Here is a 17,283-nt window from a genome sequence, read left to right on the forward strand (position 1 = left end):
AGATCACAGGAGGGCAACCGTGACCCAGAGGCCACACCTTGTCCCTGGACTCATGTTATGCAGCCCTCAACAACTTCTGAAGTTACCGTATTCTTCCATCTCATCAGAGTTTCCCTTCATGTTATTTCCCCAGGTTTCTTAAAAGGGTGACAGCAAGCTGGCCATCTTCTACCTGTGTGCGTATGAGTGCATGCTCACGCGAAAGAGAGATGAGCACCATCAGAAAGGAATTACTTTCACCCGATTGCCAGAACAGCAAATTGTAGTGGTCTGTTTTCATTCAAAAATATGATTTTTAAGTATGCTTATTTGAGAATAAGCCCATAAAACCCAGTGTGGCTCACATCTGAGTAGACTTGTATTTGTTGTTGTTATGTGCCTTCAAGTTGACTACGACTTATGGCGACCCTATGAATCAGTGACCTCCAACAGCATCTCTCATGAATCACCCTGGTCAGATCTTGTCAGTTCAGGTCTGTGGATTCCTTTATGGAGTCAATCCATCTCTTGTTTGGTCTTCCTCTTTTTCTACTCCCCTCCATTTTCCCCAGCATTATGGTCTTTTCCAGTGAATCAGGTCTTCTCATGATGTGTCCAAAGTATGATAACCTCAGTTTCATCATTTTAGCTTCTAGTGACAGTTCTGGTTTAATTTGTTCTAACACCCAATTATTTGTCTTTTTCGCAGTCCATGGTATGCGCAAAGCTCTCCTCCAACACCACATTTCAAAGGAGTTGATTATTCTCTTATCCGCTTTTTTCACTGTCCAACTTTCACATCCATACATAGAGATTGGGAATACCATGGTCTGAATGATCCTGACTTTGGTGTTCAGTGATACATCTTTGCATTTGAGGACCTTTTCTAGTTCTCTCACAGCTGCCCTCCCCAGTCCTAGCCTTCTTCTGATTTCTTGACTATTGTCTCCATTTTGGTTAATGACTGTGCCAAGGTATAGGACTGGGAATTCTAATCAGAGTTAGCCATGGTGAAATTGAAGCAGGGTGATCTTTATTGCAGATTAGTTAATCCAGGATACTTTTGTCTCTGGCTTCCCCCATCACTGGCTCTGCTCAATGCCGGCACGTGCCCCCACCCCAAAAATTATAGCTGAGAGCCAGGTGGGAGACTGTTTCAGCCCAAGGGCCGTGTTCCCCCAGGGGCAACTTTCCAAGGGTCGCACACCAGTGATGGGTAGGCCCCAAGGCAAAACTTGGGTAACGCAACAAGCATTTCCACAGTATGCTGTATTCCAGCCACACAAAAACCAGAGGTTTTGACACACATGCACGCATGCACACGCACACACACAGTTACTTCTCTGCCAGCCAAGCAAAAATACTCAAGGAAGGTGCAGAGTAGCCCTGGGGAGGATGCATGAACTAGGAAGAGTGCCTAGGGGCTGACAGAGAGGTCTCAAGGGCCGGATGTGGCCCCCAGGCCTGAGGCTCCCCACCCCTGCTTGAGAAGTGCAGCCCTTGTCAGACAAAAGGTCCCCCGCCCCCACTTTAGATAATGCAGCACGATAGACAGTCATATCTCAAAAGCTGAGGCCTGGCAATGTAAAAAAAAACAGTGCTTTGTAAAAATGTTCTGATCAAACTCTGGCCTCACCTGGAAGCAAGACGGCCCTGGTTTCCCGGTGGGAATATCAGACTGGTAATAAACCTTCAAGTCGGGGACCATCGCAATCACCGTCTTGATGACCAGCGAAATGATGTCTGACCAGACCTTCCGGACATCGACACCTTTGGCAGAGAGCCGGTCGAGGATGCTGGAAAACGTCTGTTTGCTGCCCGTGTTGACGCTGTCCGAGTGGACGAAGTTCCCACTGTGGACGTTGAGCGAGTAATTGGTCAAGTGCATGAAGACACGGTGGAGGTTCTTGAGGGTCGGCTCCTGATAAGGCTCCGTACAAAACCGGCAGAGTCCATCTTTGGCAATGTAGATCTCCAGCGGGTCTAAAGATTTCAGCAGGACGTACAGGCGGATGTCAAACTTCAGCTTGTCGATCAGGAGAGGCTTGGACATGTACTCCTGTACCACCGCCGGCCTCGTCTGGAGAGTCCCCGTCATGCGGATATCGCCGGGGTCTTTGATGAGGTAAATCCCATCTCCCTGGCAACCACCATCGGGTTTCACAATGAACGTAGGCCTCCATGAGGGTCGAGTGTCTCTGATCATGTGAACCTCAAAGGAAACAAGAAGGCAAAATCTTATCTATCGCATTTTATCTTGCCTGTTTTCCCAGGCGCTCAGGCTTGCGTATATCATTCATTGTTGTAAACCGCCCAGAGAGCTTCGGCTATGGGGCGGTATACAAATGTAATAATTAAATAATGGGCTCAAGTTGCAGGAAGCCAGATTTCGACTGGACATCAGGAAAAACTTCCTAACTGTTAGAGCCATACGACAATGGAACCAATTACCTAGAGAGGTAGTGGCTCTCCGACACTGGAGGCCTTCAAGAGGCAACTGGACAGCCATCTGTCGGGAATGCTTTTATTTGGATTCCTGCATTGCGCAGGGGGTTGGACTTGATGGCCTTATAGACCTCTTCCAACTCTACTATTCTGTGATTCTATGATTCTATGAAATATCATTCACCGTCTCCCACCCATCTCCCATTTCATCCTTGCAACAACCCTGTGAGGTAGGCTATGCAGAGAGACAGGGACTGGCCCAAAGGCGCCCAGTGACCTTCGTGGCTGAGTAGGGATTTGAAGCCAGGGGTCTCCCAACCTTTACCCGATACTCTTATCCACAACAGCACACTGACAAAGAGGTGATGGTTTGAATCTAAGAAGTGCCTTCTGGATCAGGGCAGTGGCCCACTTGGTCCAGGATCCTGTTCCCACAATGGGCAACCAGATGCCCCAAAGATGCCCCAATGGGGAGCCTGCAAGTAGGGCCTGAGCACCGCAGTGCCTCTCCCCTCCTGCAGTTTCCAGCAACTGCCTCCAAGCACGGTTGGGAGACCTCTTGGGAACATCTGCGCCAAACAGGATTTGTTTCATGCCAGCCTGAATTCCTGAGAGGGCCCCAGAAATCTGGTGCCTGGACCACTCAGCTTTGAGCTTTCCCCCATCACAAAGCAAAGACGTTGCTTCCGTCTCAGTCAGGTATTATTTCAGCCCGCGCCGGGGAAGGAGAGAAGGCAACCCTGCTTAGGTTTCTGCTAGAGCAGGGGCTAATCAGTCCTTGATCCACCACACAGAAGAGTCCTCACTTGGCCCTCACTTCTTCAGAAATGCTCTGTCCCAGGCACAGCTGGGAGATTGCAGACATATGTGTAGGAGGGGGCACACCCCACATCCCAGCTGGAATAGCCCAGCCAGAATCATTTTCGGGTGGTGTAAATTTCCAAGAGCAGGACCTTGTCATTATGGCCCTCATAGCCACACCCCAAAGGGAAGCCCAAAAATGCAGGCAGCTATGTTGATCCATTATGATTATTGTTGCTATTGTTATTATACCACAGTTAAGGAATTCTCCAGGAATGAAGCTCCTTTTAAGGAAGGCTTTTTTTAAACGTGAAACTGACTAGCTTTGGTTTGCTAGGGATAAACTTTGCTTTAAGGTGAAACTGACAAGCCTGTGTCTTTGCTTTGCATTAAAAGGGATCTCTTGCTTTCTCCCAGGGCTGGAGAGGGAAGGATGCAATACTATTCAGATGAGGAGAAGGAGGGGAGGGGGAAGGAGGGGGAGGTGTGGGTGCTGGATAGGCACCCTTTAAAGCCCCTGTTGAAGCTGCCCCACCATCTATGAGTGGGTGTAGGAACCTATCCCTGTTCTTTTCATGTTATTCCTACCTCTGGTACCAAAGTTTCTGTTAAAGAAGGAATGTCCAGGGATGCATCTACTTTGTTAACTGAGGTATTACTGTATACCAGTGATTCTCAAACGGTGCGCCACGGCACACTGGTGCGCCGCAAGAGGTGACTAGGTGTGCCACAAATATTATGAAAGCATATTTTAAAAATGAGAAGAAACCCATTTGTATAGTTATTTTTATTCATAGTTTAAAGTATATTAATATATTTTTAATTTTGTACACGAAGTGCGCCAGAAAAAACCAAAAAAGTTTGAGAACCACTGCTGTATACATACACACAGCAGCAGCAGCAATACATAGCTTAACATCCAATTTATTAGGGTCAGAACAATCACTACAGTCCTGTGCTTATCTTCCTGAGAGTCAGCTCCCTTGAATTTAGGGGTGCAACTTGTAAAATACATTAAGCTTAACTAAGGCTCTTCAGCCAGATGAAATGCATCCTTTAGCTTTTTGTTAGAAATACAATCTTGCAAAGAAGTGTTCCCATTTGAACTGCGAGCATGAAGTAGGAGCCCCATCAAAGAAAAAGAAAGAAGTATGCAGCCTCCTCATTCTCTGACTTCCTCTCTGCTTATCTGCCACAAACTTGAAAGCTTTGTTATTACCTCATCCACTTGCCAGAGCTAGGAGAGCCTGTCAATGACTATGGCGCTCCAGCAGAGGTCATCATCACTCCCACTCTGGAAAAAGTCCTGGTCCTTGCTTTCCCCCTCTACAATACCACTAGATGGCATGATTTCTGGGGGATTAGGGATGTCACACACCGAACCTCAGCAGAACCAAAATGACCTGTGGCAAATTATGAGGCTCCAGAGCACACCAAGAGAGAAATCCCAAAACTTTCCCCCACAGAGGAGTCTCTGGGTTTATGGCCACAGTCCACTTCACTGCACTGACCACCGGGAAGGCAGAAATCTATCCACCATTGGCAAAACTGGATGCCGTTCCATAGGGAGTGCACATGAGAAAGCAGAGCACAGGGAACCAAGTCAGCTCAGGAATTATTTCATATTTCATTTAGCCCTTGCTCTTGAACCGAAAAGCCATTAGCAGTTTCCGTATTTCGCAGAATACTGAAATCAGCCATTCAGAAGTGACATCCTAAAACTTTTCCAGCACTTGATGATGGGATTTCATTTTTTTGAGGGTTACATTCCATTCTCTCAAGCTGACAGGTAATGCTACCCACAACTGCCTAGAAGGCCATCTAAAATTAATCCCCGGATGTGCCAATATAAAAACTGCCACCTTTTCCATCGCTTACATTCTCTACCCAACAAGGAACCAGTGTGCTTGCCTTAAGGCCGGAGACAGATCCAGGTATCTCCTGGATCAGACCAATACAGCTACAGTAGGGCCCCACTCATACGGCAGGTTACATTCCAGGCCCCCGCCGGAAAGCGAAAACCGCCAGAAAGTGGGGCCCTACTGTATTCCAGCCACTACGCTCCAGTTGACCGCAATCAGCTGTAGCGCTGGTGCCGCCATATTAGCGGAAGGCCAAAAAACGGGGCACCAAAAAGCGGGGCCCTACTGTATTGTTCTAGAAAGCAAATGGTGTGTGTGTATGTGTGTGCATTCACACACAATCAATTTATTTTTTTATCAGTTAAACTACCGCCCTTTTCAGCTGTTTTGAAACTACACCGAAAAATGGAAAACACTTTAAAAAGCCAGTGGGAAACAGGAGGAAATGGAGAGAAAAGAAGGAACTCTGACGAGATGGAAGAAAAGGGCAGCCACGGGAGGTGTTGAAGGCCACACAAAATGAAGCTGGGGGCCCCACGCGACCCACTGGTGCTCTAAGGTGATCCATTTGAAGGACAAATGCCAAGATGCTAATTAATTAGAACACGGAGGATACGCCTGCGCTACAAAGTAACCATCAGTTTAGGGCTTTGATGAAGCTGCTGAGATTTCTATGGAGGAGGTGCCTCGTCTTCCCCCCCCCCAAAAAAAAAATTTTCCCAAAGCTCCCTAGTGAGATGGACAGTTTAAGTCAGTGATCTTGATATGCCCTCAGTGGTGATGGTCATCTTAGATCCAAAAGCTGCCCCTCTAGAAATACAGTGGGAAAACATTAAAAAAACACCCAAAAATTCCTCCCTCCCCACCCCTTCTTTAGGGCCAAATGGTGCAAAGATCCCACAGAGAAGAGAGGATTGGTGGCAGCAGTGAGCTACCAGCAAAGGATCACCCCCAGGATGTCCCACTTTGAGAAACTTTGAGGAAGGCTTTACATCCTCTCAGCATTAGCAACAGGGGCGTAAAACGTGATGTTTGATAACAAAACTGGTACTTTTCCCTCAAACACAGACGGAAGACCATATGCAAGGCTGTTTTATCGGCCATCTGCTTTGCTCAGAGCAGCAAATCAAAGCCTCCACTGGGCGGGGACAGGAGGGGATTTTGCCAAGGAAGTGTCGCTTAGTTGGGGAGTGTGCCAACTGATACGAGATTCAGAGAAGCGCTCCAGCAGCCTTGGTCAGGACCCTGGTTTGGCGGGGCGATGCCAGAACCTCCCTTTTCCAAGCTGTGAGGACACGTCCAACGAGGAGACTTAGTGCTTTTGTGGGGATCCAGGTGGGTGCCAGCCATGGAGCAGGGATTGCGTTTCATGCTTTGATGGGAGTTTTGGGGTGCAGCCAGAGGCACACAGGAAATTGCCTGTTGTGAGTCAAACCGTTGGTCTATCTAGTTCGGCACTGCACACACTGAGACATATGCTGGAGGTCCCAGATGCATCTTCTGGGAAAAGACTCCAGTCAGAAACTCCAGAGAGTGGCTGCCAGTCAGTGTAGACAACACTGATCCAGATGGGCCAGTGGGCCATGACCAGCTTCCTGTCTTATGACAGCTCAGCCACTGGCCTGCAATTGCCTCTGCTTCTGCAGCGGCCCCTTCCTGTGGGCCCCAATCCTGTTGTGCTACAGAGTGCAGCTTCCATGTGGCTCTGCTGCCTGGAGGCCCAGTGCACACAGGACGGCAGGTGAAGAAACCTGGGCCTGCACATCCAGTGGGGCAAAACTGTAGGATCCAGCGTCTTGCAGAGGCCTCACAGAGGCCCACAGAACGCTGAGCAAAGGGGGGCAGAGCAAGCAGTCCCGCAGAAGCCCCCTTATGCACCAATTCTACCCCATGTTTCAAAGAGCAACACGCTCAGAGCTTAGAGCGCCAAATGCCTGGAGATCAACCTACCTCCGCGAAAAAGATGGCCAGCTCCTCAGGCAGGATCCAGGAGCGGGGATAGAAGTTGTACTCTTCGGGGAAGAGCTCTTGCATCGTCCGCATGGCCCGGCTGAGGGTAATCTTCCTCACCATTTCAGTCATGCCTGAGGGAGAAGGTTAACCGTGAGCAGGGACTCAGCAACTGGCAAAACTAGGCCTGGCCTGGGAGGCTGGGGCCCTCCAGAAATGTGCATAAGAGAAATGGGGGGGTCATGTTGGATCAGCCGTCCCCGAACTGGCTGACCCCAGATGTTGTTGGCAGTGGCAGCTGGTGGCTCCATGTCAGTTGGGCAGCAGAATCCACTCCAGGTTTTAGTCCAAAATTGAAAATAAAATCTGGAGTGGATTTCACTGTCCCACTGACATGGAAACACCACCATCAACAGTGCTGGCAGGTGAGGCTGATGGGAATTATTTTTATTCATCATCATCATCACCACACACCCTTCACCACAAAGTCCCACGGAGGGTGGCAACAATGTAAAATATAACATTAAAAACATCTGAAAACAAATCACAATCATGACTAGAATGAGTTGTATATATAGGCCAGGGTAAAAGGGGCGAGTTGGAGTCTAACAGTTTAACGATTTCTGGAGGGCATCTGGTTCCCTGCACTTTGTTTATAGGGAGGGAGAAAGGGGGGCAGAAGGAGGAGGGGGGCTGTGCAGAGGCGGCAGTGGCGGCTAGTGGCTCCGTATCAGCAGGATACGCTCCAGGTTTTCGTCTGAACTTTCATTTCAAGAAGCTGTCCAAGGTGCTTCAGCTTCAGCACCTTGGACATCTCCTTGGAAGTTCAGACTAAAACCCGGAGTGGATTCCACTGCCCCACTGACAGAGGTGGTCCAGGAGGCCAAATGGCCATTGGCCAAGGAGTGGCATCAGAAGCAGAGGAATGCCAAGGCATCGGTCAGCCAGTCTGGCAAGCCTCCACAGCTGGAAGGGGCAGGCCTTCCAGCATCAAGCAGGCTACCAAATGTGGAAGGATTGGGAAGTCTAGGAGGCATCTCTCTCCCTCCATCCCTGAAGGGCCCAGCAATTCTCCCAACCACGAACTGAAGATGAGAGGAGTAGCCAAGTGAAGTGTCACTGCTGTGACTGGGGCACTGAATGGCCCCAGCCTCATGGCTTCTGTGGGACAACGAGAGCATGGGCCCCTCAGCCAGCCAGTCCCACAGAAAAGGGAAGTTTTATGCACTCTCATATTACTTCCAATAACAATCAATGGTAATAATATCAAAAACAATCCATGGTGATCTCTGTTTTACTTCTCCGCCATTCTAAGTGCCCTGCTGTTCTTCCTGCGGGTTTCCAAGTCACCAGCGGTTTGGCATTCTCTGCTGTAACCTTTTCAGTACAGCTCTTGCTAAAACACAGAAGCCCTCTAATGCAGGTGCATGCTTTGTCCCCTCACACACACACACACACCGCGTAATAACGAGCTTCCGGTTATAGCTGTGCTCCTCTGTGCAGAAGCCAAGGGAGACAGTTAACAGCAGGCTGGAAAAGAGATGAAACCAATTGTAAATTCTCAGCACACGCTTTTCAGATTGCTACACAATAACTGGTATAGAAATTTTTAATGTAGTTTGCTTGTGCAGTTTTCTGGTTTTGTGCAAATCTGAGGGATCAACAGCTGCACCTGGAAATAGTTCAAAAACTGCTGGAAAAGAAATGAAAGCACGGAGGAAGTAGCAGGCATGGAATGGGGGGTAGCAGGGGGGGGAAGACAATTGATCCACTCGCTGAAAAACACCAAAACAAATTCTCTGCGTCCCCAAGTGGAGTGGTATGCAGCTCAATTTCCACCAACCTATCGGGTTATCCCTGTGTTGGGTAAACCCAAATGTACAGGAGGAAAGCAATGAGAGTGGCTTTTGAGGGTTAACGTCATGTGGCCTACGCAAATGAAATGAAGATACAAATGAAGAGTAAACTCTGGTGTGGACAAGCCCAAAGTGTCCCAAGTCTCAGGGTTTTCACTTACAATTATCGAGCTGTCGTTCATTCACTCCAATCCCTGGTCATATATTGAGGAAGGTTTGGGAGCAAATCCGCCAGAGGCAGACGCCGTCCAAGACTTCAGCCAATATTCCATTTGTCATTCCTTGCTTACCCCATGCAAGGAGACAGGAGGGAAAGCAGGGACTGAGCACCCATCAGCCAGGAGCTTTCCTTCAAGCATGAGAGAGATGGCCAAGTTGGCTGCTCTTCAGAGCTAGCAGAGAAACCAGACTCTGGAGTGTCATTAAGTTTGGGGGCACTGCCTTCCTGCCAAGTCCGTTCCAGGGGAGCAGAAATTTGATAGCTATTTGCAGAGCGCAATAAATGGGAACAGCAGAGAGCTGTGATGAATCAATATCTCACTCCTTAGCTCTTACTCCTCAATATCTCTATCTCAATTTATATAGATATATAGATAGAGATAAACAGATAGCTATAGATAGATATATAGATATAAATAAAAATAATCTATTGGAACAAATCTGCCAGAGATTTCCTTCTGAAAATGGCGGCACCATAGCTCAATGGCACAGACTCTGCTGTGCACGCAGAAGGTCCCGAGGTTCGGCCCCCAGCATCTCCAGGTAGGGCTGGGAAGGGCCACATGTCTGAAAACGTGCCGAGCTTAATTGTGGCCCTGATTAGTCCCAGAAGACTGGTCTGCCAGCTAGAGGGGACCCCCAGCTGATGATCTATCACAGCTGCAGAGACAAAGTGTCTAGCTAACAAGTGAGTTAGGCAGCCAAGAGGCTAGTAGTCGTAGTAGTGCACTGTATTCTTTTCTGATGTGTATTTTGTATTGTGTTTATTTTATTTTTTTGTGAGCCGCCTTGAGGGCCTTTGGCCAAAAGGCGGCATAGAAACAGAAGAAATAAATGATAATAAATAATAGAGGTGGAGAACCTTTTCCCAGCCTTAACACTGCATTTGCTTCTGGGCAACTTTCCAGGGGGCACATGCCGGGGGGGGGGGTCAGGGGCAGAGCAAGGAATGAAAAGTTTCCTTCTGTTCAATTGACTTGTTTTTACACAACACTCACCCCTTCCTCTCTCGCTCTCCTCCACCCAGGCAAGCGAAAGGCATGATCAGAGTTCACCGACATATCCCAGCAGAGGGAAGCAACACCCAAAGAAGGTGTGAAGCAGGCCAGTGAGAGGTGTGGCATGAGGAAAGGGGAGAGTCCAGAGGGCCAGGCAGAGAGGCTTGGGGGGCCACACTCAGCCCCCAGGCGTAAAGTTCCACTCCCCTGGATTAGAGCAGCCTTTCCCAACCCTTGGGAGCCCAGATGTCGCTGGACGTCAACGCCCATCAGCTCCTGCAGCCAGCATTGCCAATGGTTAGGGATGAGGGGAACTGTAGCCCAGTAACATCTGAGGACCCAAAGTTTGGGAAAGGCTGGGTTAGGGGGTAAGTACCACCCAGTCATTTAATTCATTAAATCACGGGCTTAGCCTGCTGCAGACACTGTGTAAAAACTTAAGAGTTCCGGAGCAATGCCCTGGGGATGATAAGAGTGGCCGGCAAAGGCTGAAAGCAGACCATGCAAACCACCGAGATGGAACAATGGTCCAATTAGGGGATTGTCCTGTCCTCACCAGGCTCCTAAAGAGGCAAGAGACGTCCCAGCAGAAACACAAGTGAGGGCAGCGCAAGGGCAGCATCCAGGGTCAGTCCGAAGCCAGAGCCAACTCAGGGGTCAGGCACAAGGCAGGGCCAGAGTGGGTCAGGCTCAGGAGCTAAGCGGTCTGTAAGTGCTGCAGGGCAGGGGCAAGGCAAAAGGCAGGTCCGGAGTAGTCCCAGTCCAGGTCTGGCATGAACAGTCCATCCACAGACAGGTCAGGTACAGGGCTGGCATACAGACATTGTTCCAGTAGCTCTTCCACTGGGCTTTTTTATGCTGGAGCAGTTGAACCACACCCTGAACCGCAGCTGACTCCCATTGATCACCTGCAGGCAGACCTTTACTCCTGAGGAGCCCTCTACTCCTGAGACCACTTCTCAAGCCCTCCTCTGGATAGGCCGGGTCTCCATGTGATACCTCTCCATTGGGCTCGGAGGTCATTCAGCCTTGATGGAGAGGCCAAACTTGCCCTGAGTGCAGGGCCATCTGGGCCTCATCCCAGGACCTTGGGACCTCACTCTCAAAGAGACCCAGCCCTGGTGCAGGCTCCAAGCCCGGAGCCTCCTGGCCTTCCTCCGATTAAGACGTCTCTGATGAGGGCTCAGTTGGCTGGGAACTGGCAGGAAGAAAGCAATCTCGTAGAGAGACTTCATGGAAAGGGTTCTGTATCTTTAAAGTTGTGCAGGGAGAAGGGAGAATTCCACCTTGTGGTTTTTCTCATTATAAAGTTGCAAGAAGACCTGCACTTGGCTGACTTTCTCTTCTCCTAAAGATACAGGATCAGTCTCAGGACCTGAGCCTGGCAGCCCTAGCCCTATCACAAGGGAGGGGAAGGTTTGTTTACGTCCATGCTAAAGGGCAGGAAATGACAGCAACGGCCCTCTGCTTTAATGACCAACCACCGTTCTAATTAGCGACAACACTCAATTACCTGGAAATTTGTTGACTTGGCCTGAGTAGATGGCATTATCGTGAAAGGACACGGCATGCCAATAGATGTCGCAGGGCAAACGGCGGCCAAATGGAAACTAGAAGAGAGTGGAAGAAGGAAACAGAAGCAACAATCAATTTTAAAACAGATGCTGTACAAAATTGTACGCCCTTCCCAGAGTTGGAAGTGGTTCCTTTGCACCGGAAAAAGAAACAACTTAGATCTGCAATCCTGTGTACATTTACATGGGAGTAAGCCCCACTGAACACCAAGGACTTAAGGCTGAGGAAACAGGGACGGGCTGCACAACCCTCGCTGTGATCTTGGATATGCTTTCACAGTCTGATGCTGTGCCTATTTTCCTCAGAAGTATGCACCACTGTGTCCAGTTCTCATGAGAGAAATAAAGGGGGAAATGCATATTTGCCTAATTTATAGAGGCTGCAAAATCCAGCTTTTCTTATTGCAGAATTTGAAACAACTTTAGTGCAGAATTTATCTTTTTAAATAAATCATGGAGTGTACTACAGGCTGAAGGAGACATCTGCAAACCAATGTGGTGTAGTGATAAAAGTGTTGGACACAGTACATGGGTAGCCATTGTGGTGCCCCCCAGAAGTTAATGGACTACAGCTCCCATCATCCTTGACCATTGGCCATGCTGATTGGGGCTGATGAGACCTGGAGACCAACACCATCTGGCTACACCTGGACAGCCTTTGCCAACCTGGTGTAATACAAAATATCTGGAGGGCACCAGGTTGGAGAAGGCTGTGCTAGAAAGACCCAGATGCAAACCCCTGCCCGCCATGAAGCGCACGGGGTGACGCTAGGCCAACCACTCACCCAACCAACTCCGCAGGGTTGTTGTGAGGATAATAAATAATATTATTATTATTTCATTTATATCCCGCCCTTCCTCCCAGCAGGAGCCCAGGGCAGCAAGCAAAAGCACTAAAAACATTAAAACATCATAAAAACTAACTTTAAAACACATTAAAACAAAACATCTTCAAAAATGTTACTTTAAGCTATGAAAACATCTTCTAAGATTAAAAACTTTTTTAAAAAGAAAGTTTAAGAACGTATTAAAAAGCAATTCCAACACAGATGCAGACTGGGATAGGTCTCAACTTAAAAGGCTTGTTGAAAGAGGAAACTAAACAACATTTACAAAAATGCATATATTAGGGGAAAGTGTGCATAAAAATGAATGCATGGGTGAAAATAACAGGCAAAAAGGCATGAAGTGATGAGAAAAAGCTTGCAAAAACCTTTGTCACAAGTGCCCACGAAAATGTGTTTATTTGGAGAAATTCACACTAAAATGGTGAATTTTCATGAGGATTTTTTTTTAAAAAATCTGCAGATCGCTGTAGAAATGTAGAGAACTGAATTTTACACTGGAAAATGAGAACCTGAGAGAACCGAAAGAGACAGATCTTCCCATCCCTACCGGCCGACCACTTAACACCGACCTTGCTGATGCATCTACTTAAGCGTTAGCTGACTGTCTATTAAACTGATGAAAGGTTGCTGCCTTCCAGCCCCCCTGCTCCAAATTATGTGTCCACCCCTGGGACAAACAAGTCTGGGCCCCAAAGTTTAACTAGAGCACACAGAGGTATACAAGCCAGCCCTATGATGCAAGAATCGCTCCAGGGCAAACACAGAGCACGTCTCCAGAGCTCATTCCTGGTTGCTGAGAAGCTGGTTCACCGCTGGAACAGCAACATCTTAAAAGCAGCTCATAGGAAAATTACCCTCTGGCTGTTTACTGTTATTTTCCTTGCCAGCTTTTTTTTTCCTTTGTTCCTATGGAAGCATCATGGGCAAAGATGAGGTAGGCGAGCAAAAGGGTCCTTTCTGTAAACTTGCCTCTGAATTATTTCCTTTATTTTTTTTTAAAAAAGCATTTTTTAAGCCTCCGCTTTGAAGGCAACGGGCTTTGGGGGAAACAGGAGGGGGGAGAAATTAATTAGCAGGCTAATTGGGCAAATGCTTTCTTTCTCTCCTACTTAATGGGGAAGGGTGGCACCCACAACAGTCAACAACAGAGGAAGAGGATCTGCGATTCATCTCATTGTTTTATTCAGGGAGACAAAAGGTGTGGGGGGGGTAAGCAAAGAATGTGTGGTTTGGAATGTGTGAAAAAGATTAATTCTTGGGAAAATAATCAACCCCAACCAACCTTCTTTTTTTCTTCTCCAAATGCACCTGGAATACAGATTCGAAGGGGGACAGAGGGGTTGCTCTTCTCCCTGGAATCCTGGTTTTTATGAAGCGATGTTTAAATAAATGCCATCATCTTAATACTGATAAAGGAAAGCCCAGTTGATAGGGCGTCTCTCATTTACGGGGTTTATCAAAGCATTTCACAAAGATAGCACAAAAAGGATTTAAGAGCAGCGAGTGTTTTTAGTCTTGTTAGTTGGGGGAGAGATATTCAGGGGGTGGGGGAGGAAGTGGGATACATACATTACAGACATTTTACAAAGAGCGCTGCTCAGCTAGATCAGACCAAAGGGGGACGGGGCGAGTCCAGAATCCCATTTCACTTGGTGGTCAACTAGATGCCCCAATGGGGAGCCCACAAGCAGGACATAAGGGCGCTTTCCCCATTTGTGATCCCAAGCCACCGGTACTCTAAAGGTAGACTGCCCCTGCACAGGAGGTTTCATGCACCCATGATGACTTATAACCACTGTCACACCCTATTCTCCTCTTCCAATAATTTGGCTGTTGCTCTTCCAGAGCCATCTAAAGGCCAAACTCCACATTAAGTTTAAACAGGCCATTTAAAACAAACTATGATTAAGGCCCGTGGTACGTCTTTCACAAGAAAAAACAGTCAAGCAGGATTGCCTAATCAAGTTCAAGACGATAGTGCCAGGGAGGGGGGAGGGTTAGTCCTTTGCTCTTGCAATAGTACAGGAGGAAATGATTTGATTTCCCCCCCCCCTCACAGCATGGTAGCCCCAATCTAGACCTCCCCCAGTCTCATAGAATAATGAGAGTCAGAAGGAACCTTAGAGGTCATCTAGTCCACCCCCTGGTCAGTGCAGGATCTACAATGCAGAATCCTGCAACTGCAACTACAAGCATCCCTCACAGGTGGCCACTCAGCCTTTGCCTGAATATCTCCAGTGAAGGACGGCACACGGACCTACTGAGGAAAGTTGCCCCACCGTTAAAACAGCTCCTCTCATCAGGAACCTTTCTCCTAATGTCTAGCTGAAATCTGCTTCCCTATAAGAACGTAAGAACATAAGAAGAGCCTGCTGGATCAGGCCAGTGGCCCATCTAGTCCAGCATCCTGTTCTCACAGCGGCCAACCAGGTGCCTGGGGGAAGCCCGCAAGCAGGTCCCTATCATGTCCATCTGTTGGTTCTAGTCCTGCTCTCTGGAGCAACAGCAAACGAATCTGCTCCATCTTTTATGTGACGTAACTGATGGAACTCGCTGCTTCAGGTTACGGCAGTGGCTACTGTTTTAGACAAGCTCATGGAGGAGGAGGAGGAGGAAGTCTATCAAGTGTTAGTATCCATGTAAGCCAAATGAAACTTCCAGGTGCTGGAAAGGACTTTGGGGCAGAGGTTCAGGGCCCCACTTAGCAAAATGGGCAAGAGCCCCCTTCCTTGCAAACACAGCATAGCTGGCTTATTACACTTGGAAGAAAGTGCAATATTGCACAGACTATACACCCATACATACATACAGAGCCTGGAAATACCATTATGTATTTAAGTTAAGATTATTTCTTTTGTAATACTGAATTTATTTTGTTTGCTAAATTGTTTATTTTTGTCTTATTTGAATGTATGTATGTATTTATTTATTTATTATATTTATATACCACCCCATAGCCGAAGCTCTCTGGGCAGTTTACAGTAACTAAAAAAAACATTAAAACAAATATACAAATTTAAAACACATCTTTTTTTAAAAAAATTAAAACACAATCTAAAAATTTAAAACAATCTAAAAACACGTGCTAAAATGCCTGGGAGAAGAGGAAAGTATTGACCAGGCGCCGAAAAGATAACAGTGTTGGCGCCAGGCGCACCTCGTCAGGAAGATCATTCCATAATTTATTGCTATGTTTTGTACACTGACTTCTCTCCCCTACCCCAGTGCTTTTATTTTGAGTGTTTGTTGCAAGCCACTTCAGGCACAGGTCACTGTGGAAAGGTGGCATATAAATAAAGCCAATCAATCACCCATTACGTCCAGAGTCTAAAATTACCTAACTGCACTGGCAGCTCCATGTCAGTGGGGCAGTGGAATCCGCTCCGGGTTTTAGTCCAAGCTTTCAAGGAGCCATTCAGACTAAAATCCATAGCGGATTCCACTGCTGCACGAAGCCACCAGCTGCCATTGCCTAACTGTACCAAATGGACACAAAACGTCCATACCTTTCACTCCTTGCCTGTGAGCGCCAGAGGCATCCAGTTGGCTGCTGTGAGAGACACAACACCAGATTAGATCTTGGTCCAGCCACCAAGGCAAAATCCTTAAAAGATTTGAAATGGAGAGTTTGCGCCTTGAGTAGAGAACACTGGGGGAGGGGGGGGAATGAAGGTCTGCTGTTTTTTACCCTCCAAGAGCGCCAGCAAAGCAAGACAGAGAAGCCGGCGGTATTAGCATGAAGCGCTCTTCCCTGCTACAGCATAACAAATCAGATTATCCCAGCTACAAGGTAATTAATTCTGAAACAAGCGCAAGGAAGATGTCCTCCATGCAGCGGCTCTTCCAACAGCAGAGCGAGAAGGAGCGCTACAAAAAGGGACAGGGGGATGCAAATGGCATTCGATCGGCAACAGGGCAGAAATCCAGTTCTTTCGTTTGTTATTCTTTTCCATTTGCTTCTTACAGAATGCTTTTACTCAAAAAACTTCTAAAGGCAAAAAATGTACCTCGGCAAATGGCAAAACAAGAGATTTGGAGAGCGAGGGAGGGAAACCCTGCTTGGTTTCATTAAGAAACGACACGCTTTTTTAGGATGTATACGCTTGTTGGCAAGCCAAAGAAAAAAAATTAGAGGTTAAATTTCTAACAGGAGGGGTGAGGCTACCAGGAAGCCACACCTTCTGCCCTGACCGAGGACAGGAGCCCGATTTAGGAAATGTAATCTGCACAAGCCCAGAGGCAGGATTCTTATGCATTTTAGATATTTACAAACCATTTTTGCAAGGTTCAGGCCAGTGACTATCCCAAGATTCTACATATACATATTCTTAATTCCTTGGATGAAAGGTTCCAGAGTTTTGGGGGCAACTGACAATAAGGCCCTGCTTTTAGCTACTTCTGTTCTGACTTGTAACTAGGCAGTGGCACACAGCCAAGCCTAAACTGGTGGAAGGGCTCACATTTGCCATTGCTCTGCACCCTTTTGCAGGTGAAATTCCTCCTTCTTCTAAAGATGCAGGAGCCCCCAGGGCACTTTGTCACCTGGCCATGCCACGCCAGGGTTGACAAACACCATTAAAAAGGCTCAAGAGTTTTACATCCATTTCTTGTCTCTTTCCAGGAGAGAGGAAACGACAGTCGAAAGAACCAGATCTGTTTTACCCAGAGGACAGCAGCAGTCACGTTATTTCTGGCTGAGTACACTGTTAAACCACTTTAACATTGTTCACTGTTCACAACACAAAACAAGC

At 47.6% G+C, this 17,283-nt stretch overlaps 1 protein-coding gene across 2 annotated transcripts in view; it reads right to left on the reverse strand.

Annotated features, from left to right (window-relative positions):
• TTLL11 (tubulin tyrosine ligase like 11) overlaps positions 1-17,283 on the reverse strand; it is a 93,570-nt gene that overhangs the window by 63,595 nt on the left and 12,692 nt on the right. For both annotated transcript variants that reach the window (XM_061603639.1, XM_061603638.1), the window contains exons 2-4: positions 11,624-11,720; positions 7,038-7,171; positions 1,616-2,191 (exon numbers count right to left, since the gene is read on the reverse strand). In XM_061603639.1, coding sequence (XP_061459623.1) covers positions 1,616-2,191; positions 7,038-7,171; positions 11,624-11,720 — 807 coding nt within the window. The remainder of the gene's footprint in view (positions 1-1,615; positions 2,192-7,037; positions 7,172-11,623; positions 11,721-17,283) is intronic.

This window comes from Rhineura floridana, chromosome 20, assembly GCF_030035675.1.
Source record: "Rhineura floridana isolate rRhiFlo1 chromosome 20, rRhiFlo1.hap2, whole genome shotgun sequence".
NCBI lineage: Eukaryota > Metazoa > Chordata > Lepidosauria > Squamata > Rhineuridae > Rhineura > Rhineura floridana.